This window comes from Syngnathus floridae, chromosome 14 (genome assembly GCF_059516105.1).
Source record: "Syngnathus floridae isolate MCC-2025c chromosome 14, RoL_Sflo_1.0, whole genome shotgun sequence".
Classification (NCBI taxonomy): domain Eukaryota; kingdom Metazoa; phylum Chordata; class Actinopteri; order Syngnathiformes; family Syngnathidae; genus Syngnathus; species Syngnathus floridae.
Genome location: NC_142426.1, coordinates 8,521,681 through 8,549,049, shown reverse-complemented (window position 1 = coordinate 8,549,049; position 27,369 = coordinate 8,521,681). Strand labels below are relative to the sequence as shown.

The following is a 27,369-nucleotide window of genomic DNA, read 5'->3' as shown; positions in this document are numbered from 1 at the left end:
GTGAAAATAAGGGCAGCCAGAAGTCAAAAGATTATGTTACTATAAAAGACTGTATATATATTTACATATTTGACATTACACAAATGTCACATCACCAAACAAAAAAGCCCACAATAATGAAATAATGATCTGGTCCTAATACACTTAATAGAAAATACAATGAAACGATACATAATAAAATCTAGAAAAAAAATAATAATAAAAAACAGAATTACAGATTACCGACGATAGACTTTACCAAAATATAGCGGCAAATAATTACAAAAGGGGAAAAAGTACTGTTATTAAATGCTGTTAATGTGCATTTACATAATGTTCAGATGTCTCTGAAATATTACCATTTGGTCTGGGAGCGCATTGATTTTTGTTCTAAAATGTATCCCTTCACTTCCCGAGTCTGAGGGAGACTATGCTTTTATTTTGAAATTAATCCTACCACTTCCTGTCTGCCACCGCATGGTTTGACGCATGAGTAAACAGTATTAGTATCAGAATAAGTTCAGTTTTGGCCAGACATCGGTTAAATTGGCTGTGAAACGTTGGTCATATGGTTAATATCATCTTCATTCGACATAATGAGGTGATCAGGAATGTAATATCTAAAAATCATTATCTGACATTAACATAGTGACTCGTAAGGATTTGTTGCCATTAGTCTTTGTCACAGTCTTTGTCAGCAATTATTTGTCACAGTCTACCATCTTCCATTACAGGTCTACACGTTCCTTGAGATGTTGTGGGACACCAAAAGCGGCGGTGCGCTGGGCACCGAGACGGCGGCGGCCGAAATGATTTCAATGGGGTACGGCTGGAGGCCCATCTGCTTGTTGTGATGAAGCTTGTGGACAACCACCCGGCAGAAATCTTCGCCGTGCCTGTGGCAGTTGTCCAGGAGTTGCCGGACCTTGGCGGCACGCGTGGCCTGGTTCACCACCAGTTCGTAATCCTCACGCATTAGCATGGCGCGAGCGAGCAGGGCGTCCAAGCTTTGATTGAGGCACGCTTCCGTCATCTGCGCCACGATCTCCTCCCGTCGCGTCGACACCCACTGGCCGACGGGACCCTGTGAAGGCGACGAGCGGTGTAATGGAGGAGAATTATCTGCTGGGAGGAAGGAGATGAATTATATGGATGATTGGAAAATGTGGGAAAAACAACCTGGATTTTTTTGAGAACTAGGGCCTTAACCAACAACACCTTGTGGCTCTGCACAATTTACACGCAGTGTAAGGTCCTCCAGATGTGTTTTGCCCTCAGTTATGGGCAGAGCAGCTTGGAGAGATTTGCTCAGGTGGTCGACGGGCCGGGCGCTCTGGAAGCCGTTCAGATTGTTGCCAGCGCAAGGGTCCTTCAAAGATTCAGGGTGCTCCAGAGTATGAACGCCGACTGATGATGGCGGTCCTTCTGCGGTGGCACAGGCGCCAAAGTAAAGCACTTCATGTTCAAGCATTGACACGTCCTGTGATGTTTGGAGCAGCAGGTTTCGTTTTCTACTCATATTGGGTAATTATTTGAATTCAATAATTGGTTAGTTGATTGTAAATAAAACAATTTGGTTAAATATACATTTAGATTTTGTTAAACTGTTTAATCAACATAGATAATATGAAAAATATCACAAATAATAAGAAATAATAATAATAATATAGAAATAATTTAAAAAAAAAAATTTAAATAATTTTACAGAGTGAGTGTTACCTTTGGAAGACTCCATGTTGGTGCTGGTGAGAGCGCCCGGAAGCGATATGTCTGTTTCCTGACATGAACAAGAGTCGGAGCCTGAGGTGGAGCTTTCCTATCAAACACCAATGGCGGATGACGCATACACTAAATAAGTTGTGCTTTCGAGTCACTGTATTCTTTTGTATACGCAGGAGGATGCCGACTGACCGGCCATGGGCGGGACGTGTCCGTCAGCTTCGTCAGAGTTTCGTCCTCAGCCATTTTTTCACTCTCGGGCTGTGGCACGCAGCAGCTGGATTGCTGGATCACCAGTGGATGGAAAAGATGGGAAACATTGAAGTCATACTGACTCACAACCAAGGTAACTTGGAAAAATCAGCGTAATTTATTCGTCATATTGTGGACTTAATCTTAAAATCTTAATCTTAATCTTAAAATAGCCACCCCCTACAGCAATAAATGGTTACATGCACATTCTTACAAGCAACAGAAAGAGGAAGGCACTCAATTATCACTCCCGTTTTCTGCATGACACCTTCCGGGGGATTTTCCTCGGAGTGAAATTTATGTCACGGGCTTACACCACGTGAAAACGTACAGTGCAATCATCGAGTGACTAATACTCAGTTTCAGGTTCCCTGTGAGGAAAAAAAAACCCTACGTACTAACCTTTGACTTGTTGATCTCCAGCACAGCCATAAGGAAGTCCATTTGAGTGAACTTCCTCATCATGGGCTCCAGTTCAATGAGACACTCTGAAATGACAGTGAGGATGTCACACTACGACCTGACGTCACATCAGTGTTGCAACTTTAAACAGGTCAGCTTGTTCAAGACTTACACAAAACTTTGCCTGACGGTGCATTTGCACAATAAAGTTACCAAAAGGTCAAAAGGGGCTCTGTGAAGATCGGTCCGAGTCATCAATATGAGATTGGAGAAATATGAGTCGTGCGTGCGTGAGTGTATGTGCTCACTGAGGAAGGAAGGTCGGTCATCGGGGTTAGCGGTCCAGCCGCAGGTCATTAAGCAAACAAGCGTATCTCTGCTAGGGATCTGATCAGACAAGCTGGCGTAGCTGGTGTCAGGACGCATCCCACGAAGTACGTTGAACATGATTTTCATTGGGTTGGTCACTTCTAACACACACACCAGTCGGAACAAAAAAGTCACATTAACAAGTCCACTTGATATTATTGGAGAGGGAATGAAAAAAAAAAAATTACCATCGTATGGAATTTGCCTGGAGAGCACCTCCCACATGATGATGGCGTAACTTTAGAAGAGGCAGAAACATGAACCTCCCTATCTTGAGCGTTCATCACCAATCTTTCCACGACGTCTCACCTGTACATGTCATGTTTGATGTCAGCGCGGCGGCTCTTGGAGGGTTCGTACTCCTCAGGGGGCATGTAGATCACCGTGCCCCTAATTTCCGAAGGTTCCGACACTGAGCCTTTACTGACAGACAGCTGGCGCCACTTGGAAAGACCAAAATCTGCAATCTAGACGGAAGATCGTAGTACTAATAAATGGCAGTAACAATGACCAAATCATCGAGAACAGAGATTATTCGTAAATTATTACATAGAGTATAATAAATTCAACAACCTTCAAATCGAATTTAGGAAATTTTGGAAAGCTTTCCAAATACTACTGCTGAAAATAAAACGAAACCACCCTACACGAACCTTAGCATGGAATTCACCGTCCAATAGAATATTCTGTGTCTTCAGGTCATGGTGAAAGAGTGGCGGGGACATGTTGTGAAGGAAGTTGACTCCCAAGGCAATCTCATATAGGACTCTCAGTCTCAAAGGCCAGGCGACCTCAGGGTACATGTCCTTCTACAAATTTAATTACAGTGTGAGTTGATGACACAAACCTCTTGCCTATCTGTAAAAAGAAAATCCCCCAATGTATCCTACAATGTTTCACTTTTGTTTCCAGAAAGAACAGCCGCTTTAAGATAAACGATGCACATGTGGATGGGCCAGCAAAAGTAGAGCTTAGGCGCCCCGAAAAGACAAACTGATGGAGACGACTTATCATCAAGTGAACTTGTTGCTATATTTAGCACATTTGTCACAAGGTATGTAGCCTGGATTAATTAAAAAAAGAAAAGGTATAATTGTTTGTTATACCAAATACTTTTGGTGATGAGTAAAAATATTTATCCTATCTCACAATACCTCAAGTATCAGAAGGACCTTGTGACAGAAATGACATCTAAAGAACATTTTCGTCTACCTCATGCAGAAGTTGGTCCAGAGAGCCATTGCTCATAAACTCGGTCACGATGCAGAAGCACTCAGGCTCGTTGCAGATGCCAAAGATTTGGATGATGTAGTTGAAGCGAGCTTTGTGGAGGACCTCAGCCTCCTTCAGCAGACAATTCCTGTCTCTGCAACATAGACGTTTGCTAATTCACAAACAATTATATGAATAGAAGACAAAACGGGTTTCATTTCGGGAAATACTAATACCAGAAGAGAGCGTCTACATGTGGCAAACGTAATTATACAGATATTTCAGCTTCTCAGTTGTGATTGGTGGTGATTTAAAAAAAATGAAACAGCAAAGGAGCAGAAATATTTCAGATGAAAGTGCAACAGGACATCATTTTAAACTCGAATAGTCAATACAATAATCGGTTCCAAAAATATTTTTTAAAAAAGGTTGGGGATCGCTGATAACCACTGGTGATCCCCACGCATCCATTCATCTGCTCCATCTTCATTTCGTGCAAAATATTACCATAGACATAAACCTAAAAAAAAAAAAAAAAAAATCTAATCCAACCTTTCGCCGAACGGGGAATCGAGCTTGAGACACTTGATGGCCACGGTGGTCCTCCAGTCGGAGTGCTGAGCCTTGAACACGGTACCGAAGGCGCCTCTGCTCAGGTAGCTCAAGTCGATCATCTTCTGGCAGGGAATAACCGGCAACGTGCTGGTCAGACAATCAACGTTCAAGTAGCCAGTAGCAGCTTGTAGCTCCATCGCCGAACGTGAGCCTTCTGCTTTCAAAAGGCGTCAGATCCACTTGACTGCTGCAAAAAGCAGAAGTGGCCTTTTTTGAAATACGCGAGGAGGAGGAGCAGCAGTAGCAGTAGCGTGTTTCACACACATCTCATTGACATGACGTGTGCTAGTGAGCTAACCTAATGAAGAAGAAGGAAAGGAAGGAATCGTGAGTGGAAGTGACACTTCGGGGTAATTGCTTGGGAGGGACAGTATATGACCATCATTTACACAAGGAAGTTTTATTTGTGTTTTGTCAGGTAAATAATAACGTGGCAGCACCCGACGAGACAACGCGATCACTCGTAGGAATGAAGCAAGCGGGTTTGTTATTGTTATTGTTCAAGACGTCACGCTTCCGGGTTGGGTGACGCTGCCTTCACTGACATCGGAATCGACAAATTTTGAGGCTCTCACCAACTTTGGCTCATTTACGATTTTAATTCGTACATGATATTAATAATATAAAAATAGAGCTCTTTATGAAAGAGCATTAATTCATAATTAAAATTAACAATGTTCTTTATTTTACATAATCAATTATCTGTATTTTGTAAGTACAGACATGACCGACAGACAGACCGTTAGACGGAACCAAATTTCTTGTGTGTTTCATGACGAACATATTTAAGTGTTACAAACACGTGGTGATGGACCGCTGTGTTCGAAATTCTAAATTTATTGTCCCGATTTGAGGTGTAAACCGACACATCTACACTATTCTGCTTAACTTATTAATTTTACACCACTGAGAACCACAGTCTACGATAATCATGGACTTGTCAGTGTCAGGAAAGTCTCCAAACTGGATGCTGTTGCACCCAGAGGTGAGTGTGTTGAATATGATAGGAATTAGCAACCTACTAAAATAAAATGTGATGCCAAAATACACCGTATGTGTTCTATTCAGTATATGAAGTTGACGTTGCTCGACGTGGAAGACGTTGAACAAGCCCATGCTGCTTTCCTTGTTTACATGGACCTCACTGAGGGTACGTTTGTCAAGTTTTTTTATTTTTATTTTCAGTCTCCGGCCAATGGATGACACACAATACGACTACTAGTTAATATACTGTTTACTAATAAATCACAAAAGCATGTGTAGCATTGAGATGTCCAGTAATCTCATTTCTTTACTTTACTTTACTTACTCATTACTTCTACATGGATCTTGAAATTGTATCTCTGTCTTTGTGTATAAATGGTACCGTGTAAATAAACTTGACTGACCTTACTGTTTGCAGTGCGTCATTGGAAAGAGGTGTCCTGTGTTAAAAGTGATGAACTCAAACTGGTTTTGCTGGAAGCGAAAGAGAAAGAAGGATCGGCCATTCAGTCAGTTCTCCCACTGCCTGTGCATCGCTCTCTGAGCCACAACGAGTGAGACAGAAAAAATGTCATCTCTTTGATTAAATGATTGTGTTTCACTAATTATGAATATGCTCATGTCAATCAGCCATCCAAAAGACACATTTTCCTGTACTTTATTGGCAGACATGTTAATTATGTGTGAATTTTCATAATCATGTTAGTTTAACTTGAATAAAGATGTTGATTCTTAACTGAATAGTTTTAGTACATTTGGCTACAAATACAAAGTGCGATCCCTAATGAAAACGTATTTACTTTCTTCCTTAACAGTATACGACACGTTTTGGACAGAGGTTTTCCTATGCTGCTGTGTGCTGTAGCCTCAGACTCCACGCTGGTCTACCAGAGGTTAACTGATGGCTTGGTGACCCCCGACCCACCAGCAGGTCCCTTCCAAGACGGGGGACGCCGGCAGCACAGGAAGAGACGACAGCAGCAGTCGACATAAGATGAGAAGCACAAATAATGGTGCGTAAATTATAATGGAATTACCTGCGAGGTCCTGCTAGGATGTATTAGAATGATGTCATAACTAGTACGACCTTCAAATAAATATCAAATATAATGAATGAAAGTTATACGAGTAGGCCAAAAGTGGAATTACAATACTAATAGGAGTCAAAATGTTTTCCATCCGCTAATAGTATGAAATTACACATTTCAAAAGTGGAGACATTTTTCCAGGTTAAACTTTTGACGCCAGTTTTAGTTCACACATTTGGGTCGACAGCAGTAGAGATCAGTTTAAAAGAAAAATAATTTTATTTTTTTTTCTAGAAAAACAAAAGACCAACATTGACAGTAACACCGGTGAGTGAAAGACAAACTCCAAATAGTACGTGACTTCACCCAAGCAGGGTTCATCTAGACCGTGATATTGAAGCGGGTCGGTACGTAGTGAGTCGATCGTGCGAGTGTGAGTGTTTTAATGTGCGGTGATGAAAGGAAGCAACCCTGAGCCTTGTTTCACATAAATATATTAGAAAGAAATGAGGGCAGACACACAGACTTTTAATTTGGGCCCAGAAATGGTAGAAAAGAGATTAGTTTCTTGGAATGCAGAAGCGTATCGTTTTGCTCACTCCTAATTCAATTGTTAATTTTCTTTTTTTTTTTTTTAATCACCAGGCTTTAAGTCTCTGTAAGCCGCATGGAAGCTGCTTTGAAACATAATGAAATAGCTAACATTTCATGAAAACATGACTCAAGGCAAAGGAATTCAAATTGCTGAATACACGTTTCTTCTTTTTCACCTCAATAATTCATTGAGAAGAGCACAGCTGACCTTCATGTATTAGCCCATTTGATTTAGGATCAAATTAATAGATGCTATATGTATCTTATTTTTCCCCATAATTATATTTAAGTGGCAAATCAGAAACATTCATGCATGAAGCCCTATTTTCTGACTTGTCGTAAACGTCCAGCCGTGACTTTAAGGAGAAATCATCCAAGCAGAGTCCCTTTTGGTCCCTGACATCCCATGATGGCTTTTCAATAAAGTAAACAAAAACCGAAGTCCTCAACTCGTAAGCCGTCTTTGATTTTTGGTCATTGGATGAGACAAGAAGGAGCTTGGTGTTGAGCAGGAAAGGCAAGAAGTGGCTCAGTGGAGTTTTGTCCTTCTGCCCTTGAAAACAGGTGGAATGATACACTGCAACACTGACATGCTCTCCATTTGATGGCTGCTTGATCGTGGTGCTATGTCACATCTTCCTCCTCTGAGCAGTAATCCCTGCCCTGGAAGAAATTGACACTTTAGGATACGGTAGCAGAAAGGTCAACTCACTTGAAAATCAGCAGCCGTTTGTCAAATACTCAACTGTTATTCAAAACCGAGGCCTCGAGATGTTTTTAATGCTACGCCCCTTTTATGTTTACTGCCAAATTAAATTTCAAGCAATTTTGCCTCCACTAGCTCGATGCTAACACATCATGAGAAATGTAACTGATGTGCTCATGATTTGCATCGATAGTCTAAAATGTTTGTTCATCATACCTTTTCGATTTTCTCGTCAAGCATCCTGAAGAACTCTTGCTGGCTCTCTGACGAATGAATGCTCCTGTGGGAACAAAACAAAATGTAATGTCGGTATGAAAATACAAGAACTGATGGGACTCTTACAGAATCTTTCCATCTTCATTAGATCCTGTCTCATCCATGTGTTGACTTTTGCCGAGCAAAGCACTTTTCTCCTGATGACAAAAAAAAACGCAGACTATAATCAGTTATCATGTTCACCTTACACTGTGTACAGTATATTACAATAAATCAAAAAGTATATAGTATTTTTATTTATACACACAAAGGTTTCAAAATGAATGAAACCACTAAACGATGATCAAATCTATTTGAACTTAAATGCCCTGATTTCAGCCTCACAATAGTAATTCGGCTCTGATTTCTATAATCTTTCATAATATTGATTTTGGATTATTCCATCGATATATTTTTTAGGCAACCAGTTGAAATAAGTTGGTTGGATACAATTGAGTGAGCCTATTTTCATTCATAAGAAAATTAAACATACACAAATAAATAAGATGCATTATGTAATCATATAAATGTAACAAACTGTGCTGTCCTGGCTGTCCACTCTTGCCTCCTCTCCACTGATGTACTTGACTTTCTCCACTCCTTTCATCTTGTACTCATCTGCGAGCGAATGGGAGAGACAAAAGAGGCAGAGAGGAGCACATCTCCTTGTATTAATCCACGACAGCAACGCCCGGCGGCCCACTCGCGGCTCAAATCCTCCCTTTCGCACACTTCAGTTCCCGACTAAGTAATTATGTGCTTGATTTCTCACGCTGCGGTCCAAATCCTCCCTTCACAACGCTTGGCAAGCGGCAAACGCACGAGGTGTCAGCCTGATTCTCCTCTCGCCGTGTTTGCGTGGCCTTCCTTCTCATTTCTGGCTTTCAGACAGCAAGGGACTAAAATACTTCCGTGCAAACATGCAACTATTGTAGGATCAACAAACCAGAGAAGAGGTCTCCGTTGCTGTGGGCTTTGCCCTGGTCCTCTTCACTGTTGGGCACTGCAGACACCTGCTTAGCGGAGGTGCAGCCCATCTCCTTCTCCTCCTCCTCAGCCTCCCTTCTCCTCACCCGCGGGCATCACGACCGAGTCTGGAGAAAGAGTGAGGAGTGCTGTATTGAAAAATAGGAACTTAAGTCCAAAAAAAAAAACTGGTTAAAGCCGACACATTGATTCAACTCCTTTACATTTGCAGGCGTCTTATTTGTTTTTAATTAACCATTATTTATATACGATTTAATAGAGATGTATTAACATGTTACCTTATTCTACAGTAACAGTACTCTTACTTGAGTATAATTTGTAGCTACTCCATCCACCTCCCACCACTGCACACAGGAGACCATTTGAATAGTGCAGCAAACATAAAGCTCAAGCTAACCTCCAAAACCAGAGGGAAGAGCCCTCTTGAAGTTGCTCATTTTTAGAACGGTCCCACCCTGCGTTGGCAGAATTCCCTCCACCCGCAGCTTGAAACCACTCAATTCTCGTAATCAATTAGTCATGAAGCAGCAGCACCGCCCTCACTTGAAAGCACATCTCATTCCCAGACAGTCTTGGAGTGACAATGACTAGCCGGGCTCCATCCACGCTCAGCAGCACTGATCTTGCCAAAGACGGTGCACGCTGGTGCCAGCCCAGCTGTACTGCAACAATGGATCCTTTTTTTCCTCGCTCTCTCGCTCGCTCTCCAGGCCTTTCAGTGGGGTCATTGATTAGTGCATCCAGAGGTGGGGGTGGGGTTCTGTTACACTCTCAAGGATTAAACTGGCTGCTCCATCCATAACAGATAGACCTGATCTATAAAAGTGAGCTGCATCAGGCCAGGGATTGATCCCTCTTGATGAACCAGCTGAGTGTCCAAATGCAGTTATCTGATCCAGACGTTTTTTAACCTCAAGCTTGACTGCAGCCCACAATAACTCATCGGGCATTCCTAGACGGGAGCAATTTTAAAACCTCACCGAAGCAGGCGAGGGATAATGCCACATATAAGAAAGGGGGGTGGGGGGGGGGGGGGGCAAAAACAACCATCTCACATGAACACAGTCGTAAAGATTTTCAACTGTTAAAATAGGATAGGCAAAGAAAAAATTACCTCTCAGGAGTATCCATAGTTAAGGAGTCAGTCGTCAGGTTTCAGATCATAGAGGATTTTGGAGCCAGACACAACGCATCTGCGCCTCTTAATTAAAGGCAGCATCCGAAGTCGAGATGCAGTCAGTCCGTCTCCCAGCTGTCTGGCCGGACGCAGGATGCTGCCGATTATACCCGATGTAAATGCTTATCCAAGCCGTAACATGTGAAATTGAAATGAAATCTATTACATGTAAATCAAAAATCTGTGTTGCTTTCACATCGAGTGCGCTGTTCGAGACGATCGACTCGACGGAAAAATCCACTCCGGTGTTACACAGGCTTCAGTTGCAACACGGTCGTATTTCACCGGAGCACAGCTGACTTCCGTCCAACTCATTTCTTCCGCATCGGGAAACTTGACAGAGACAAAAAAAAAAAACTTGGTAAAGTTTGGCGTTGCAACCCGTGTGAATTGCTCGACCTCCAGCAGGATGATTTTACTGACGATGATCGCGCGTGTGGCGGACGGATTGCCGCTAGCCGCTTCCATGCAAGAGAATGATCAGGTTTGAATGGGACGCTAGCTCACTTCACCAAACTTCTCTCATGTTTTCAAGTATTTGATGGCCTCTTGTCTCTGTGCTATAATATAAGGATCAAATGCTAACTCAAGGTCTTATTTAAAAATTTGGCGTGTAGATCTGGGCTGAGTTAAAACCAGAAATTTGCTTTTTAAAATTCTGTGATGTCTTACATTTTTTTAAAAAATCACACAAAGTACATACTTAAGTCACATGTTACTAAAAAGCCTGTTGACTTGAACATGGTTATAATTTAATGACAAAAAAAAGTCATCTAGTGGAAGAACATTCCAGAAAGGGAATTACTTCAACCATATGGAACCAAACGAGTATTCTACTTGGATAAGATTAACCTCACAAGCATATCAATGTGGCAACTTTTATGAACTGCACATAAAATTTTATCATTTGGATTTTATCCTGACAGACATACAGGCCAAATACTACAATAAACAAAAAAATTCAGGATAGTGGGCCATCACATGAAATTTCAAAATGAATCCAAACTGCACTAAACTGTAAAGCTGCACATGTGAGTTTATCAATTTAATTCCATTGTTGACAGTTAGGAAGAGACCTCCAGCAGTACCAGAGTCAAGCCAAGCAGCTGTGCCGCAAACTCGATGCTCAAAGTCCAGACCGCTGCACCCTGGAAGCTAAAGATATGAACTTTCAGTAAGTCAAGACAGAAAACAAGTTGGAGACATGTCATGAGGAATGCACAGTATAATATACACTTGTTTATCATGTAGATGAATAACTTCAATGGTGTCTCTTATTTTTAGTTATTTAATAGCAGACGGTGTTTGCTACCTGTCCCTTTGTGAGCCATCCTTCCCCAAGAAAATTGTCTTTTCCTACCTCGAGGAGCTTCACAGGGAGTTTTCTGACCAGTATGGAAGGAAGATTTCAATAGTGACAAGGCCGTACTCCTTCATCGAGTTTGGTAAGTCTTCCTTTTGTTGCATATTACAATATTCCCTCAATTTTTTTTTTAATACCTTTATGTGATTTTCTTTTATAGACACATACATACAGAAAACCAAAAAGTTATACATTGACAGCAGGGCCAGGAGGAACTTAGGTAGTATCAACACAGAGCTGCAGGATGTTCAAAGAATTATGGTGGCCAACATCGAAGAAGTTCTACAACGTGGAGAATCACTTTCTGGTAAGTTTTTTTTCTTATGTACATGTTAGCTTATAAAAATTAAACACACGGGAACACTTGATTTAAATGAGTATACTATGCGAATATACCAGTAGGTGGCGCCAATTAATTTTTATATTTTAGACGAGGCAAAAAAAAAAAAGTATTGAAGCACATCCCTCTCACTTTAACATAGTTCTCTGTCCCTACAAAAAACAATAGATCTGATCATGTCGGAATGTATGGCAGCGCAAACCCAATTTGAAATTTGTCGTTTTTTTGTACTAGCCCTCGAAACAAAAGGCAACAATCTGTCCACCTTGTCGAAGAAGTACCGCAGCGACGCAAAGTACCTCAACACCCGCTCCACGTACGCCAAAGTGGCTGCCGTGGCCGTCTTCGTCATCACGCTCATCATCTACGTCCGATTCTGGTGGCTCTGATGGAATCTGGACAAAGTCTTTGGAGGGATTTCTCAGCACCTTTAAACTGCTTACCACGGTGCCTTAACAGGTGAACTTGTAGAGTTCATAATAGAAAAATTCTGTTGATTTGAAAACTTTGCACTTTTTGTTCTCGCTCACAGGGCAACAACATGTAAGGTTGAATACATGCTGAAACAGAAAATATATGATTTAGGCAAATGTTAAATGTGGAGCAGGGAAGTCTAGCTGTGCAAGCAGGCACTTTGTGGTGCATTCAACTGTGGGGATGAGTCATGTTTACATGTTTTGTTTTAGGGAGGCATTTAAGTTTCACCACGTGGGACTAAAATCTTTCACGCTTAAACTGTGACTTTAAAAAGTTTATTATTTGACAGAGTTGTAAGTCTTAAAGGATTAAAACAAATATATGCAAATATCAGTGTTTCCTTGTAAATGATAACAGTACTGGAGATGGATGGGTCCACACAATTCCTCAAAAATCATCTCAAAATTTGCTCAGTTTGTTGTTACACATCATCAAATTATATTTTATTACTTCTATAATAACTAGATGGTTGACCAAATGTGCAATTTTTGACTATATCAGGAACCACATAGCAATTTTGAAATGATGGATGAGGCTAAAGATGTTGTTTTTCAAAGTGGTGAGACTTTGCTTGTCTCCATAGCTTATGGCGACCAAATCATTTGCACCGTCAGGTCCTTTTCTTCTCATTGATGACAGAGACATGTCCGGTTTTAGCCCTGCTTGTTGCAGAGTGAACATCAGAGGATTTACGCCAACATGTCAAAGTCGTCTCTCTGCAAGAGAAGCAATGATCGGTTAAACTTGAAGAAAAAACTGTGATCTTGTCTAGTTTAAATATGAAGTAGTACTTCAGAAAAGCTCACCTCATCATTGTAATTCATGACATGCTGTTTGATCTTTGAGGAATCTACCCAGGTCACATAATCTTCCATATTTCTGCAAAGATATAAAAAAAACATTTTTCCCTTTATCCCAGCTCTTTCAAAGCATTTCAGTGAAGATATCCTGACTGACCTTGTGATGAGAAACGCTGGATCTGTGATAACCTCTGGGCCCACACGTACGTCTGAAAGCAAGTCAAGGTCCACCTGAACCCGTTTTTGCCCGCGATACAATGAAAAAAAAAAACACCAGTACAAATGAGCAGACATAAGGAGTAAAGGATACGTCCTTGCTCGATTAAGGTGATGGCAGTTTTCAGGTTCTGGGCCATTCGAAGGCTCAGCATGATGCTGGGAAGACGCCTCCTGTGGGAGTGACAATAACTTTGAAGCTATGTGTTAATTTGTACAATTTTAAACATTTTCACGGCTGTATTTTAATATAGGTCATTACGTTGGTAATTAAAAGTCTCCTTAAATTAATATTCTAAACACAGTAGTAAAGAGCCTTACCTGCAAAATGCTGAAGCTGTGACTTTCTCTGTGAGGGACAAATTCTGTCTGGTGGGGATGAGTCCGATGCTGTAGCTATTATAAAAAAACACAACACATAAGTTTCCAGCATCTTTACAAACTGACTTATTTTGTGGCTATGAATTAGGTGTGAGGTGTACACAAAATACAATTGATGTTTAGAAAAGTTTTGTTCGATGTATTGCATCTCAAACTAATTTCAACCAGACATGTCATTTCCAGGAAAGTTTCTACTTGCATTTTCATTTACACTTCAGTGAGAAATTTTAAAATCCCCCCACGATTAGGGAAATTACATCTTGCATCACACACAAAATTAATTCCTCTTTTCTAAGATTAGCTTATTTAGAATGTGACGTTTAAGATCGCCACTCACAGTTTTTCTAGTAGATGATGTGTACTCTGAGCTCTGAATCCATCTTTCTCGTCTAGGTCTCGGATTTTCTGTGCCAGGTCCCTGATATTTCGACTCAGCTTGTTGTACCTGAGTAAGAAACATCACATTTAATAATCATTTATCATGCATGTATTCTATATTTTATGCACACTGCAAAAGAACCGCACGGTTGCTTACTTTGTGTAGTCCTCCCTCTTTTCGATGTGGTATCTCCTCAACACTTTGACCTCGTGAATATTGTTGTCCACCTCCCAGTTAATGAAGTCCACCTTCTTAAGTAACTTCTGCTCATGGTACTTTAGTTTACGGACCATTTTGTAATATTTACAAATGACTTCTTGTGCTTACGAGTTTTAGTCGCACGATGCGTGATTCAAGAGACACGGGAAGTACGTGTTGTTCTTCGCTAGTGAAAACCAATGCCTTTGTTAAACAGTGCCACCTGTTGACAAGATTAGGAATTTATTTTTATTTATGTAGCACAAAAAGAAACAAGTTATAATAAATTACGTAATTAATTTAATTAATTAACTTGGAATTAGCTAATTTAGCATTGTTTTAGTGTCATTTTGTAGCTTTTATGTCGTTTCATCTGTGTTTTCCCTCATTGTAAGTTATTTTTTAACAAATAATTTAGTGTGCTGACGTGTTTTTTTTCTCCCTCGTTGCATCTCGCTATTATAACAAATATTGTATACGATTGGTGGAAGACCATTTCCACATAGATATTTAATTTCTGAAGAAATTGCGCGTGAAGGCGTGGTGATCCATTCAATGTGATGTAACATTTTTACACGGTATTACAGCGGTACTAACTGTCGGTGGTAATGATGAACAAAGCCTTCCCTGTCAGCGAATACTTGCAGTCAGTTTCGATATCTGGCAGCTGACTGTGATCATGAAGGAATATATTTGCTTGCAGGGCCATAAAAGTTCTCCCATCTGCAGGCCAAGGACATTGCCATACCGCCTGACTACAAAGATGCGTGTATTTAGAACGGGCGCTCACTAAAGCTAAACTGCTTCCTCAGCTAATCCATCCATCCATCCATCCATCCATCCATCCATCCATCCATCCATCCATCCATCCATCCATCCATCCATCCATCCATCCATCCATCCATCCATCCACCCACCCACCCACCCACGGTGGTACCTTGAGATACAAGTGCACGCCTTGACCACCTGAGGGCAGTATAGTACATATATACGGGGTCAGTGGGATTTAAAGATGAACTTTGAGGATTTCCTTTTTGTCTGGAACGGCGAACGTCAGCTGTCTGAGCGCGTTCACGAGTCACCTGCGTGAATCAAGGTCAACAGAGCGCGCGCACGCTACTCACCTGCAACTAATTAAGGATCCCAGGAGGAAAATGGAATGAGCAAAACATAACGCAGCACGGAATGCAGAGGAAATACAAAAAGAAACAAAGACCTGAACAGATAGACGGTAAAGCTCACTTAAATTATTATTTTTTTGTCAATATGAGTGACTTGCTGCGCGCGCTTGCGGGGTATTGAGACGTGGGGGAAATGTGTGTTTGATATGTGTATACCATTGAGCTCAATCATAAAGTGAAAACGGATTAAAAACACGACTTTTAAAGTATTTCTTAACTCTTGTTCTCACTCTCAGTCGATATTTACTTAAAATTGACACATTGAACAAAAATAATTACTTTTTAAAAAGTAAAAACGTTCAACCAAACTATAATTTTGCACAAAAGTCTAGTATGTTAATGCTAACATAAAATGAAAACCATCATAGAAGTGCCAGGGGAAATTAGCATAGAAGAAATGATAAACTTTCAAACTTACTGCTCTTTTTAACACATGAAGGAACACATACAAAATATAAAACAATACTCCTGTATATTCCCTATCCTCTTGTCTTGCATCATTTTCAGCCTCTTGCACTTTAGGGATAATCTTGACTTAGTTTGATGTTAAATACAGATAATTATTGAAAATGTAAAAAGATTAAACTGAGAATGATACAGAATGGAATTAAATTTCTGAGGGCATAAGAGAGATGTCAGACAAAGTAGCTTCTATTTTTCAGCGGAGTGTTTTTTTTCCTTCAATAATAGCTTCAATTGACGGGGATATTAACAACACTTAAACAAAATTATTGATTTATCACATATTACACAAGAAATGGACAAATGTTGAACAAACTTAGGGCTTTTTATTGAAAAAAAAAGGCAGAAAGAAAAGCATTTTATGTCAAGCAAACAGCGGAACCCTTTTTAAAACATTAGCAGTTCCATGTCACAAAAATAGTTATGAAAGAAATCAAACCACACAAATGATACGTTTCGTAATAAATTAACCAGCTAGAAAGGAATAAAATGTGCTTGTGTCGCACAAGAAATGTAGAAAGCCTGATGCTGAAAATTTGAACAAACCTGAGAATATAAATATCAAAACAGCTTGTTGCAGCAATTATTTCATTCCACAGTTCCTCCTATTATCCTTAACTAAAGCCTTTTCATAAGAGGATTTTAATTAAAAAAAAAAAGACAATTTAAAAAAAAAACAACACCCTTTCCTGTACAATATGCATATCTCAATTAGTGTGGTGGAAAGAAATGATCTTTTTTTTGTAACCCCACAGAGAGGCAGCACATAAAAGGAAATCCAAAGTGGATAATGCGTCCAACACAGCACATTTAGTGATATGAACAATTTGGACTGAGCTTTTTTTTTTTCACAATTAATAACTGCAGTGAAGTGACAGACTACCAGTATTTTTTTTCTTTTTGCATTTCATTTCAATAACTGCTTTGGAGCAAAATTCATGCAGCGGAGTCATTAATGTTACACAAGTCAACATTAGAGAATTGTGATGTTGCAACAGGATCTTGCGGTGTCAATGACAGAGACATATTGGATGGATTTTGCAGAAACAAAGAAAAGAGGAAAAACTGTGAGGTATGTTCTTATTGCAATATGATAGCTTTAAAACCTGAAGAGTCTTTGTGAGGACACACTCTTTGTGTGTGTGAGAGAAAATGGACATAATTGGAAAGTGGGAAAACAGGTAGTTTGTGTGAATGAGTGGAAAAACTGTCCATGCGTCCCAAGTCACTGCCAGCAGTAACCAAAAACTGAAAGAAAAAAAAAAAAGCAAAACACATTTGAAAACACTGAGTCCAATGAGTGCAGCTGTCATTGGTATGAATAGTGAGATGGTATGAGTCAAAATCAGCATTAGGTCTTTGAGATGTCCTCATTGTATTATCAAAAGTTTTTTTCTTTGAATTATGTTGATGTTATGTGGTTAGAGATGCTAACTCCTCAAGTTCCCACACTTTTGCAAAAATATGTGAGATTGTCGATATTTTCGATTTTTCTTTTTAGGTTTGGCCGCTGATCCTGATGAGGACTCCAAAGGCACTTGATGTTGATAATGACCCGTATATGAAGATGCATGAGTGGTTGTGGAACAGGAAAAACAAAGACATGTTCTTCGTGAGTTGAAACACAACACATTTTGTCACCCTTTCTAGAGCACTTAGAGTGAAGGCAGTTTGACAACCTAGCAACCTAGTTTATAAAGTTCCACAGTGTTTTCTTGAAGACGCATAGTCACACTGCCCTGACACGTTTTGGAGCCAAGTACTGTACACTTGTAAGACAAAAAGTGCCACATTGCATAAGGATCTTTTGTGTAAAGAGCCCAAAAAGAAGACAATGTGTATATATACTTATGCAGTGATCAAACTGTAAACATGGCGGTTGTAATGTAGTTTAAGGCTTTCAGAATCTCCTGAATAGGTGTTGAGGCTAAAAGAAAATAGGTCCATGCTGGACAAACGATGTAGGGAAAACTGAGGTTTGCTTTGTAAGAGTGAGTGACTTGCCCTGTGGAACGCCGCTACTAGCAAAGTTGCGTACGTTACGCTTAATCATGCTAATTAGCGACGACAACTGTCAGGGCCCAGTTAGCATTATTGTTGGCACCGCTGTTGGCGTTAACTTTTTAGCCCCCTAGTGCGTCAAACAGAAGAAAAGAAGAACCCGAACTTCATTTTACACTCAAAATTAAAAGATTGAAATAGCAACATTGTTGGATTACGTTGGACTGGAGTCAGATATGAAGTGTAAGACCGCTGACTACAGGCGGGTAGTGTTTTTTTCTTGTTAGTGTGAATGTGTCTGGATGTTGGATAGTACAAAACAATAAAAAAAAGAAAGTCTGGACCGTCTTTGAATTGATCCCACTGCGTTATCGCTATGTTTTATGTACAGGCTGACGTTTGGGCCTTTTTTTAAGTGGATTTATGGCCATTTTTGTGAGGCTTCAGGCTGTTCCACTTGTCCCAAAGAAGGCGCACGGATGTATTTTCCCAAAAACTCAAAGATCACATCTATGTGAGGTACGTCTTATATGAATGAAACAAAATCTAGCATCATTGCGCGTTAAATAAAAAAATAACTAAGCTAATAACTAATCCAGACTTTCTTTTTCTACAGTTTTGGGTCAGAAGAAAAGGCTGTGGGGCCCAAGTGTCACCAAAATCAACTGAGATGCATTTGGAAAACAGATCTTTCTCCAGTATATTTGGTATTTGCTCTCAACATCACCGCCATCTCCTTTTTAAGTCTCTTACAACAAACAGAAAAGTCGAATCACATTTTGTACCCGTTCTATTTTCTACTTAGCTCAGCAGTACCACATGAACGCCAGGCGGCAAGAGTCTTGTTTATAAGGCTGCTGTGTGAGGGAAAACCTGTTTATATTCCGAAAGGTATTTCGCTATCTGGCTCCGCACCACTCATGGACTCGGTGCGTTTACTTTAAAGGTAGCACATCAAAAATCGTCTGTCACGAGCAAATAATAAGAGTTAAAATAAAAAATAAAAGAAAAATCTAAGGCGAAAGCACACACGCGTACACGCCAACACACAGGCAAAGGCCTTCCTAGCAAGCCCATACGGTTCCCCCTAATATAAGGACTACATCACATGTATTACTTCTGCTGCTAGCTGCATTATACTTTTTTCGTCTACATTAAAAGCTTGAAGCTAATATACATTTGCATCATCATTAGACATAATACTACTGCGTATTATGTGTCAGCGTTTCCAGGGTCCTAAAGGATGTCTTAAGGATCACGTGCAAACAGTTCTTCTACAGTGAAGCTTGAGCCACTTGATGGCCAAATTGATATTTCATCTAGATTGAATATAAAAAGAAATAACTTGGGATGATGCTTCAATGCAATTTTAAAAGACAAAAAGAAAAGGAATGTATCACCACTAAAATTTGCAAAAACATGGAATCGGTAGAGCTCAGAATAGAAATAATCTTCTAGCTGTTGCTGTGCTAATCTAACATCAGAATATTATTGTGCTACCCACAGTAAATAAATGCTACTGTAGAGTACGGCAACAATTTACAAAATAACCACGAAATGACAGAGGAGATTTGGCTGTTGTGTTGCTGTGATGTGCAGATTTTGACAGAAAAAGAAGGAAAAAAAAATCCCTGCAGATTGAGAAAGTCTGACATGATTTGAGGGTTGGGTTGATTTTTGTCAATTGAAATCTGCTTTTTCGATTCCAACTCTTATCAGATCCCACCTGAGAAAAAAAAACCAAATTTTGATAGGAGGCAAAAATCTAACAAAGTATTTTTTTTTTAATTTAAAATATCCACTCATGATATAATGTCCTAATCTGCTGGTGTGATCCTTCCGGCAGACCTATTATGTCCCAAATTAGAAGTAGAAAATCTTGTATGACTGAGTTGCGTAGCTTCACATTGGACTGTATTTCTCTTCCATTTGTCATTTAAAAAAAAAAAAAAAAAAAAAAACTAGCGGTTTTGCTAGATTTGAACACAGCGGCGATTTGAAAAAAGAAAGTGCAGTAGAGCCAAATCAATTTCAGGAATCAATCAAGTGGGATCGAAAAGCACATCGAAATCTGAATTTAAGGATTTGGAACTGGTCCCTCGAAGAAACAGCCAACAATGCACAACCCTTTTCATGTTGCAGGTGGAAAGTGGTCACATGACTCCTCTGTGCGGGATGCGCAGCTAATGCTACTAGCGCCTCACATCCAGCCCCGTTTCGATTTTTGTACTTGCGCCTCTTAAGCACAATAGAGCAATGCTTAATTTTTTCCTCAATGAAACTAATTGTAGCTGGTTAATCCCTCACTGGTGACCGCCGATGCCCCAAGTAACCTGAACCATCTAATGGTGGACATTCAGGCTGGGAGAGGACATGCCCTTGTTGCGCCCCAACATGGCAGGTTGGAAATCGGGGTGACGCCGGGCGTGCTTGATCAGATGGTCGCTGCGCATGAAGCGCTTGTCGCATAACGGGCACATGAAGCGTTTCTCCCCCGTGTGTGTGCGGGTGTGGCGGGCCAGCTCGTCGGAGCGGGCAAACTTCTTTTCGCAGTCGGGCCAGGTGCATGGAAAGGGCCTCTCGCCTGAAAAACAGTAATTTACGGTTATAGCACCGCTTGGTAGTATGTGCATATGGCGATGGCTACACAATGCTACGGATGATCCAATTTATGAATTAATTCCCTGCAAATTGATTTTGCTTTATTTAAACGTGTGCATGCAATTTGATAGCAGAGGCTAACCGCACTGTTAAATAAATGAAGAAAGAGCATTCAAGCTCTAACAGATTAGTTTTTGCTAAAACACTGCTAGCCTTAATCCAACACACAGGCCTCCACGAGCAGCGAAGGATAAAAGAGGAGGATACTCGGAGCCATTTTCAAGATCACAAAGCCCAGACCACGTTGTTGTTGCAGACCACTTTGTGGGCGTTCCCATCGCTGTTTTCGGTGAGCCATTTCCTGTCCTTAATCTCTTTGAACCTGCTCAAGGACCCCGAAAGCATCATGTTCCCGATCATTTGAAAAATAATTTGTTCATTTTAGAACAACGTGTTCATTCGAGCTGATCGGAAGGCGCATCGTAGTGTCTTCAACACATTGTGCGGATTACGTTTATTGAAACGACTTCATAAGGTGCAACGTCATTTTGAAATTCCCAAGCACATTAAACGTCGCGTAAAACGTGACGTTCGATGTTATCGGCTTTTTCCTAAAAAGCGTCACAAGTTGGTAGTTCGTAATGAGGGGGGGGGGGGGGGTCCTCCGTTTTAGCCCATGCAGACGACTAGGAGGATTACATTTGAATGACAAGCATGTTCAACAAAAGTGTTACAAAACATTGATCGATTTAACCTGTGGCCATAATGTAAATGTTTCCCGAGTCTCCTAAACGTCGCATGACTATTGCGACGTTCAATGTAATCAGGATTTTTCTTTTTAAATGTGCATAAAAGGTGCTCGCTGTGTGTATGCAGAAGGGGTGGGTGTATTCTAATAACTGTGTAATGTGCTGCCATCAACAGGAGAGACAGTGTCTGGCAACGAAAACGCGTAGGTTTCGCCTTACGTTCATTTCATATGCAAATCGAGTCAGGGAAGAGGTTGTCACCGGTTTTAACGTCCAGCCCAGTTCTTTTGTTAGTTTACTTCTTTGTTGGCGTCGCTAAGGGGGTAGCTTTCTTTCCCCCTCTTGTGGCTTTTGTTCGACAACAGGTTGAGGATCACATTCGATTAAAAAAAACTGCCACTAAGTTGGCACCCAACGGAAGGAAGCGCATTACTGTACAAAAAGTTATTCATTACGTGTTTTCGATGTTGCCTTCACGGGAGTTACGGAAAAGGAAGAAATTGAGCTAAAGGCGTCAACCATGCGCCACCCAGAACATGTGACTTCGCTATCTGTTGTTTCTCTACCTGTGTGTGTCCGGATGTGTGCCTTCAAGTGAGATGATTTCCCGTAAACTCGGTCGCATCCGTCAAAAGTGCAGTGGTGCCTCTTCACGGGGGAACGAGGGGGCCCCACGCCTCCCGCTCCCCCCCTCGGCGGTTGCTGTCCGGGGACCGGGGTAGCGGAGGGGGTCATCGTCGGGGTGGTGGGGTCCGACAACGTGGTGTAACCGCTTTCCCCACCGCACGATGAGTTGCTACTCTCAGAGTAGGCCGACATGGGCCGGAACTTGCCGTGGAGGTCGGTGAGGATACCGGCCACGGTCATCATGTTGTCCCCCTCCAACCTCAGGGTCTCCCGCACTTCGCGGTCCTCGTTCGAGCCGTCGTGCTCCCCAGGGAGCAGGCCCGCGGTGGTACTCGGCTGGCTGGCGGCGAGAGCCACCGGGGTGGGTCTGTGCAAAACCGGTCCACTCGATATCGACACCAAACATTCGGCGGCGAAGTAGTCTGAGGATGCGGTGACCGACATGGTTAATCTTGGGGTCCAAAAAGTAGCAAAAATAAATGAGGTGGGTGGCGGGGGTTCCAGCAGGCAGGAGGGGCTAACTACTGTAGTCTACTCCCGACCGCGTTTTCATCAAACTCGACGTAGCTGCACTTGTAAACCCCATAAAGAGCTCCTCCGGTTCCTTAATTGTCATGTACATCAAAGAAATGTACAAGAGGGGCTAAAAGTGGGTTAAAAGGGTGCCAGTTCCGCCGAGCCAACATGCGTGTACCCCTCTGACTGACGGTTCATTGTGTCTGAGTGAGCCGGTGGCAAACCTACGCCCCCTGATCCGGACCGCTGGTGCGTTCAGGGTCCATCGTTTTAAAAATTCGCAACTTTGTAGATGAAATGGAATTTGGGCAAAAACAACACGTTCGCGTCATTTTGTGTGCACAATATTTTAAATATTGAGTAATTTAACTTTCAAACATAGTTTAAATCGCAAATCTGGTCCACAAGTAGATCCAAAGGTTGCCTACAATTCGAGTCCTTTAAGATGGTTTTCGTACGTCCGATTTTTTCTTGTACCTGAATGCATCTTTAACGACAGACTGCCTGACGTCGCAGCACGGGCGTGGACCCGTGGCGCCCTGGCGGGTGCATCGTGGAGGCCTGGCAAGCTTGAGCTTTGGGTAAGCAAGGATAGTGGGAGGAGTGGAGGATGAAAGGTGTGTGGGATGTTTCGGACTTTTTTTTCTTAAAGTTAAAAACATGGCTTCCAGTCATCCTCTTTACATTTTTCAAGTTCAAAACTGTGACACTAGATGGCTCTATTCTCTTATACGTCAGTGCCAACACGTAATGGAGTGATGATAGGCTGAGTCTTTGCAGAAACCCAAAGTACTCACACCCTACATTTAAATAGAAGTAGAGCTGTTTGTGCAGAAAAAGACTGGTAAAGAAATACTCACCCAACTCCAATATGTAAAAAATACCAACAATGAAATTTATTTAAGATTTGTTGTTTGCATGCAATTGTAAATAACTTGAAATAGTCTTTTTTATTATTATTATCTGACACCCTTCTTTAGGCAACAACGCTCTTTTCGGCACTAACTCTTCCAAGTCCTCCACCTCCACTTGGGGCTCTTTTTTGACTTCAAAAATTTCTAAGCTTCCGGCAGCTGTCATGTTGTTTATATCCATGCCTTGTCTCTACGCTATCAGTGTCGTAAATGAGTATTTGCGATTGACGTAAAAATGCTGCCGGAAAGAGCCGGGCAAAAATATCAATAAAACGTAAATACTAATATCTGTCGCTTTAGATCATATATAATATAACACTCGTATCTTTCCCTAAATGCAAATAATCTATTACCTCCCACCCCAAAGTATCATAACTTTTAATGGTGTTTTTAGAATGGAGAATAGCACACCGTATTTGTGCTTGACGGCAGTTCAATTTAGTCATGCAAACAAAGGAAGAGGAATTTTACCCAACTATTGTAAGTGACTCAATTAGTTTTTATTCCTAAGAATAAAATATATTGTTTGTGTTGTTGCGCTTTTGGTGTATAAATAGCAGTTACTTCTTTTAACACAAAAGTGTTATTCGTCAACCAGTCAATAGGGTTTCCCATTATGTATAAGCATTAAGCTAGTAGATTTAAGGAACAGTTATTTTGTTTTATTTCAAATAGGTAATGTACATTTATCTCTTTGTTTTATTTATTGAGCATCTTGGAGCCTCTTTTTTTTTTTAAGATTGTGAAGTGAGTTGAGTCGCGTTCACTGTCACCACACAGTGCTCATTGTGTATCAATTTTTTGCTCTCAAGTAAAAGCAAAATAAAAAATCACCCTATATTAAATCTCATAAGTGGTATCACATGTATTTCTACCGAAACCTTGCTTTCTGACTGAAGTGCCATATGTTCAGCTACTTTTAGTTTCCAGAGATGAGAGGTGATTGGTCCAGAGTGTGTTTGTAGCTCCAGCTTGAAAGGTATTTCCTGATTGGTTGCTGTGAGCAGTGAGGGTCACTGTGGAGACCCTGCTCATACAAGTGTGGTCTTTCAGTGGTTGGGAACAGTACTTGGTTTTCATCTCACTTTCATGTGGAGCCCCTGAGGCAGAAGGACCTGCTGTGACTTGGGGCTGCAATGGCTGTGCCCTGGTTTTACTGCCTGCATGTAGCTTTTATTTGTCTCCTACTTGGTGAGTACCGTGTGTGCCAAGAGAGATAAAGTGTGGAAGTGTGAGATGTGCTTTGTCTTTTTTTGTAGGAGCTGATTGCCTTCAGTCATCGTCTGATCTCTGTGATTCAAGTTGTGCAGGTAAGAAATGTTTGTGGGACTTTGTGCAAATTGCGGTTCAATGATTTAGCTGGAAAACCTTAAAATCTCATCAATAATGTTATTCATGTATGTCCTTAGCGTTCCCTACCACTGATGTGTCCTATCAGAAAGGGATGAGGTATACTTACAGATATAAAACAGCAATCACCACATCCCTTCATGGATCAAATGCCGGCAGAAATGGACTGGTACTGGACTCTGTGGTTGATATTGATGCCATCTCCGAGTGTCATCTAAGGATGCAGGTTAGAGTCTATTTCTGTAATATAAAGAAAACACGAGATTGCTCACTATGTTGGAATTGTGTCGTAGATAAGAAATCCACAGATAAAGAGACTTTCCCCTCAGAAAGAACACTCTGTGCCTCGGTTAAAAAGTTTAAGGTAATTCCAGAATAAACATACTGCTTATCAATCAGTACTCAACACATGCAGTGATCTTGATATATGATACTCATAGTGTTTTTGGGTCTCGTGAGCTCAGCTGGTGTTTTTCTTACCCAGAGAGTCGCTGGAGAGAACACCCCTGACATTCTCCCTCCAGGGGGGAAAGGTCTTTACCCTATGTATCCAGGAGGGGGAGCAGATGTGGACGTTGAACATTAAAAGGGCATTTCTGAGCATGCTCCAGACCTCCCACACAGAATCCAAACATTTGGAAACAGAGGTGAGATCTGGTCCCGTTTGGTATTAGTACTGCTATGGACTCAGAATAGGGCTGCACGGTGTTGAAAAATCATGTGATATGATTATTGAATATAGCAATATTGATATTTTTGCAATATTTAACATGGTCCTAAAGAAATTACATTTTTATTGTCTAATGATAGAAAACCCCCACATACATTAATTCATAGTAACTTCGTGTCTAGTCTACTAACTCCTCATCATATTAGGTTAACATGTACACGATGAAAAGTCATGTTTTTTTAATATTTTTTAAATTGTTCCCCTCTTCAGACTGATGTGCATGGAACGTGCACTAGCTTGTATGAAAGGCGAGGGCGATTACTGTTGAAAACCAGGTTTCTGGACCAGTGTCAACAATCAAGACTGGCACAATTCTGGGCTCATTCAGTACCTCTAACAGGGGACACGGTGAGTTCATTCACATTGTCTATTTTTTTTTTCTTTATCGGTGTGTTTGATTAAAATAAATAAATCTTATACATGTTTGCCTTATGAACAGTCAGTGCAGTCAGAACTACGCTGCGTTCAGGCCTATGGCTCTGCAGTTATGGAAGAGGTCAACTGTACTGAAACTGTATCCATAGCAACGTGGTTTCAGACTGGGGGACAAGTGAAGACGCAAACTGAGTCAACTTTGCGGTTGCTCAGAGCCCAGCCAGGCAGCGTTTCAGGAGCAGGTAATTGATGGAATTTAGTCTTTCATGGAATGGAAATGACAAAACATAAAAAACGTCATGTACAGTACGTTATTACTCTGGCAGATTCTTTAGGTTTTGGGACGCAAGCCGACTTGCAGTTTGAGGAAGAAGGAGCCGCAAGACTCGGAAATATTTTCACTCCTCAACAAATCAGCCAAACTATGCGGATGTTGTGCAGCGTCACGTCACATCCTCAAGAGGTACGTAGTTTTAAAATGCAACAGATTTCAAATGACAATACGACTCATAAAAATCTACGAGTACTGGGTAAAATTTCAGAAGATGAATTTTCCTGACTTTTTTTGGAGTAGTGTAAAATATACCATAATGTGATATTTTTTTTCTTTTCACACTTCTAGGTGTCACAATGGTTTCTTCAGTTGACTTTTCAGCTAAGAGAGCTGACTCTGCCCCAGCTCAAGACACTTTGGCAGGAAGCGTCTTTCAAGTGCCGCAATGACTGGTCAGCGTTCTGTTAATGAAATCATATATCCCATATCTACATGAAATGAATCTTTGTATGGCCATCAATCAATCAGCAATCAACTCTCAATTTAGCTATTATGTTGTAAATATCTTCTTGTGTTTACTCACATTTTCATTGACGTGAACTCAACATTCCACAACCATAGCAAATGTTTATCTAATGTCTATTCACTGTTGGGACAGGCAGCCCTTGTTGGATGCATTACCTGCTTGTGGCTCAGAAAACTGCATCACACTATTGACTGATCTCATGAAGGAGAAAGAACTGGACGACGAACAGGCTCGTTCTTTTCTCACCGCCATGGCCCTCATCCCTAACCCTTCGCCACAGATCATACACTCCCTCAATGTAGGAACATCTGGATGGCATGAAGTTTGAACTTTTTTCAAGGGTGAATGAAAGCATTGAAACGCTGTGCTTTTTTGTGAAAGACTTTAGTTCATGTCCAAGAGTTGCGGGACAAAGCTCTGCTGGTTGGATCGGCCCTGATCAATCAACTATGTCAGCGCTCCACGACTCCCTGCATTGAACTTCCTCAGGTACAGGCCTTCATACAGACACTAGAAGTTGCCTTGAAGGAATGCTGTCAACCACAAGGTCCTGCAAAAGAGGTACAATCGTCACATTTGTAATTAATAATAATTAAGTGTCCAGTACTTGTTGTGCCTGTTTTGAATGAT

General features: G+C 41.0%; 7 protein-coding genes across 16 annotated transcripts in view; 3 read left to right on the top strand and 4 right to left on the bottom strand.

Moving 5' to 3' along the window:
- Window positions 1–37: 37 nt before the first annotated feature.
- Window positions 38–5,010, bottom strand: ripk2 (receptor-interacting serine-threonine kinase 2). 3 transcript variants are annotated; one of them, XM_088397305.1, is made up of 11 exons: window positions 4,486–5,010; window positions 3,934–4,087; window positions 3,375–3,530; window positions 3,031–3,188; window positions 2,910–2,959; window positions 2,661–2,822; window positions 2,353–2,438; window positions 1,891–1,983; window positions 1,699–1,795; window positions 1,198–1,401; window positions 38–1,104 (listed from the first exon to the last, which is right to left on the bottom strand). In XM_088397305.1, the coding sequence occupies exons 1-11, from the start codon at window positions 4,683–4,685 to the stop codon at window positions 716–718; spliced, it is 1,749 nt and encodes a 582-aa protein (XP_088253431.1). In that variant the 5' UTR covers window positions 4,686–5,010; the 3' UTR covers window positions 38–715. The 3 variants fall into 3 exon arrangements, with proteins under 3 accessions (XP_088253431.1, XP_088253429.1, XP_088253430.1); XM_088397303.1 differs by having other exon boundaries at window positions 1,198–1,404; window positions 4,486–5,008; XM_088397304.1 differs by having other exon boundaries at window positions 38–1,101; window positions 1,198–1,404; window positions 4,486–5,004.
- On the top strand, window positions 4,511–7,595 carry tsen15 (TSEN15 tRNA splicing endonuclease subunit). 2 transcript variants are annotated; one of them, XM_088397340.1, is made up of 5 exons: window positions 4,511–4,875; window positions 4,967–5,533; window positions 5,617–5,698; window positions 5,951–6,086; window positions 6,348–7,595. In XM_088397340.1, the coding sequence occupies exons 2-5, from the start codon at window positions 5,480–5,482 to the stop codon at window positions 6,523–6,525; spliced, it is 450 nt and encodes a 149-aa protein (XP_088253466.1). In that variant the 5' UTR covers window positions 4,511–4,875; window positions 4,967–5,479; the 3' UTR covers window positions 6,526–7,595. The 2 variants fall into 2 exon arrangements, with proteins under 2 accessions (XP_088253466.1, XP_088253465.1); XM_088397339.1 differs by having other exon boundaries at window positions 4,511–5,533.
- On the bottom strand, window positions 6,817–10,554 carry LOC148387517 (uncharacterized protein C1orf21 homolog). The gene is made up of 6 exons (XM_088397344.1): window positions 10,217–10,554; window positions 9,062–9,209; window positions 8,654–8,733; window positions 8,203–8,273; window positions 8,077–8,140; window positions 6,817–7,817 (listed from the first exon to the last, which is right to left on the bottom strand). The coding sequence occupies exons 2-6, from the start codon at window positions 9,150–9,152 to the stop codon at window positions 7,779–7,781; spliced, it is 345 nt and encodes a 114-aa protein (XP_088253470.1). The 5' UTR covers window positions 9,153–9,209; window positions 10,217–10,554; the 3' UTR covers window positions 6,817–7,778.
- sec22ba (SEC22 homolog B, vesicle trafficking protein a) lies at window positions 10,554–19,249 on the top strand. 3 transcript variants are annotated; one of them, XR_015862832.1, is made up of 10 exons: window positions 10,554–10,763; window positions 11,344–11,453; window positions 11,564–11,724; window positions 11,803–11,949; window positions 12,217–12,441; window positions 13,379–15,664; window positions 17,075–17,148; window positions 17,578–17,688; window positions 18,469–18,596; window positions 18,694–19,249. XR_015862832.1 is itself a non-coding variant. In XM_088397333.1 (5 exons), exons 1-5 carry the CDS (start codon window positions 10,689–10,691, stop codon window positions 12,369–12,371), a joined length of 648 nt encoding a protein of 215 aa, XP_088253459.1. In that variant the 5' UTR covers window positions 10,554–10,688; the 3' UTR covers window positions 12,372–12,787. The 3 variants fall into 3 exon arrangements, 1 of the variants encoding a protein (XP_088253459.1); XR_015862833.1 differs by having other exon boundaries at window positions 18,677–19,249; XM_088397333.1 differs by lacking the exons at window positions 13,379–15,664; window positions 17,075–17,148; window positions 17,578–17,688; window positions 18,469–18,596; window positions 18,694–19,249 and having other exon boundaries at window positions 12,217–12,787.
- Window positions 12,719–14,631, bottom strand: imp3 (IMP U3 small nucleolar ribonucleoprotein 3). Its single transcript, XM_088397335.1, has 7 exons — window positions 14,392–14,631; window positions 14,194–14,301; window positions 13,797–13,871; window positions 13,570–13,649; window positions 13,417–13,468; window positions 13,266–13,338; window positions 12,719–13,175 (listed from the first exon to the last, which is right to left on the bottom strand). Exons 1-7 carry the CDS (start codon window positions 14,526–14,528, stop codon window positions 13,149–13,151), a joined length of 552 nt encoding a protein of 183 aa, XP_088253461.1. The 5' UTR covers window positions 14,529–14,631; the 3' UTR covers window positions 12,719–13,148.
- LOC148387514 (Krueppel-like factor 9) lies at window positions 16,383–22,798 on the bottom strand. The gene is made up of 2 exons (XM_088397327.1): window positions 21,994–22,798; window positions 16,383–20,661 (listed from the first exon to the last, which is right to left on the bottom strand). The coding sequence occupies exons 1-2, from the start codon at window positions 22,496–22,498 to the stop codon at window positions 20,420–20,422; spliced, it is 747 nt and encodes a 248-aa protein (XP_088253453.1). The 5' UTR covers window positions 22,499–22,798; the 3' UTR covers window positions 16,383–20,419.
- Window positions 18,562–27,369, top strand: part of apoltp (apolipoprotein lipid transfer particle homolog) — a 27,867-nt gene continuing 19,059 nt past the window's right edge. Inside the window, exons 1-15 of one of the 5 annotated variants that reach the window (XM_088397289.1) lie at window positions 18,562–18,596; window positions 18,694–18,784; window positions 20,909–21,027; window positions 23,070–23,151; window positions 23,551–24,675; window positions 24,744–24,794; window positions 24,894–25,060; window positions 25,128–25,198; window positions 25,319–25,481; window positions 25,775–25,912; window positions 26,004–26,181; window positions 26,266–26,402; window positions 26,562–26,665; window positions 26,872–27,037; window positions 27,121–27,300. In XM_088397289.1, the coding sequence (XP_088253415.1) occupies window positions 24,621–24,675; window positions 24,744–24,794; window positions 24,894–25,060; window positions 25,128–25,198; window positions 25,319–25,481; window positions 25,775–25,912; window positions 26,004–26,181; window positions 26,266–26,402; window positions 26,562–26,665; window positions 26,872–27,037; window positions 27,121–27,300 (1,410 nt within the window). In that variant the 5' untranslated portion in view covers window positions 18,562–18,596; window positions 18,694–18,784; window positions 20,909–21,027; window positions 23,070–23,151; window positions 23,551–24,620. Of the gene's footprint in view, window positions 18,597–18,693; window positions 18,785–20,908; window positions 21,028–21,369; window positions 21,631–23,069; window positions 24,676–24,743; window positions 24,795–24,893; window positions 25,061–25,127; window positions 25,199–25,318; window positions 25,482–25,774; window positions 25,913–26,003; window positions 26,182–26,265; window positions 26,403–26,561; window positions 26,666–26,871; window positions 27,038–27,120; window positions 27,301–27,369 lie in introns of those variants that run through there. The other 4 variants (XM_088397290.1, XM_088397291.1, XM_088397292.1 and 1 more) reach the window with 4 other exon arrangements.

Bases quoted from the DNA above. Each gene is read 5' to 3' on its own strand.
- tsen15 (XM_088397340.1), top strand. From the start codon at position 5,480: ATGGACTTGTCAGTGTCAGGAAAGTCTCCAAACTGGATGCTGTTGCAC. The intron at 5,534-5,616 runs GTGAGTGTGTTG...TGTTCTATTCAG, and splicing joins GGATGCTGTTGCACCCAGAG to TATATGAAGTTGACGTTGCT. The intron at 5,699-5,950 runs GTACGTTTGTCA...TACTGTTTGCAG, and splicing joins TTACATGGACCTCACTGAGG to TGCGTCATTGGAAAGAGGTG.
- imp3 (XM_088397335.1), bottom strand. From the start codon at position 14,528: ATGGTCCGTAAACTAAAGTACCATGAGCAGAAGTTACTTAAGAAGGTG. The intron at 14,302-14,391 runs GTAAGCAACCGT...TTTCTTACTCAG, and splicing joins AAGAGGGAGGACTACACAAA to GTACAACAAGCTGAGTCGAA. The intron at 13,650-13,796 runs GTAAGGCTCTTT...TCACTCCCACAG, and splicing joins ACAGCTTCAGCATTTTGCAG to GAGGCGTCTTCCCAGCATCA.
- ripk2 (XM_088397303.1), bottom strand. From the start codon at position 4,685: ATGGAGCTACAAGCTGCTACTGGCTACTTGAACGTTGATTGTCTGACC. The intron at 3,189-3,374 runs GTTCGTGTAGGG...TCTTCCGTCTAG, and splicing joins ACGGTGAATTCCATGCTAAG to ATTGCAGATTTTGGTCTTTC. The intron at 1,984-2,352 runs GTTAGTACGTAG...CTGGTGATCCAG, and splicing joins TGGAGATCAACAAGTCAAAG to CAATCCAGCTGCTGCGTGCC.
- LOC148387514 (XM_088397327.1), bottom strand. From the start codon at position 22,498: ATGTCGGTCACCGCATCCTCAGACTACTTCGCCGCCGAATGTTTGGTG. The intron at 20,662-21,993 runs GTAGAGAAACAA...ACTGTTTTTCAG, and splicing joins ACACATCCGGACACACACAG to GCGAGAGGCCCTTTCCATGC.
- LOC148387517 (XM_088397344.1), bottom strand. From the start codon at position 9,152: ATGGGCTGCACCTCCGCTAAGCAGGTGTCTGCAGTGCCCAACAGTGAA. The intron at 8,274-8,653 runs GTTTGTTACATT...TTTTGTCATCAG, and splicing joins TGGACAGCCAGGACAGCACA to GAGAAAAGTGCTTTGCTCGG. The intron at 7,818-8,076 runs GTATGATGAACA...AATTTCTTCCAG, and splicing joins TTGACGAGAAAATCGAAAAG to GGCAGGGATTACTGCTCAGA.
- sec22ba (XM_088397333.1), top strand. From the start codon at position 10,689: ATGATTTTACTGACGATGATCGCGCGTGTGGCGGACGGATTGCCGCTA. The intron at 11,725-11,802 runs GTAAGTCTTCCT...TTTCTTTTATAG, and splicing joins GTACTCCTTCATCGAGTTTG to ACACATACATACAGAAAACC. The intron at 11,950-12,216 runs GTAAGTTTTTTT...TTTTTGTACTAG, and splicing joins ACGTGGAGAATCACTTTCTG to CCCTCGAAACAAAAGGCAAC.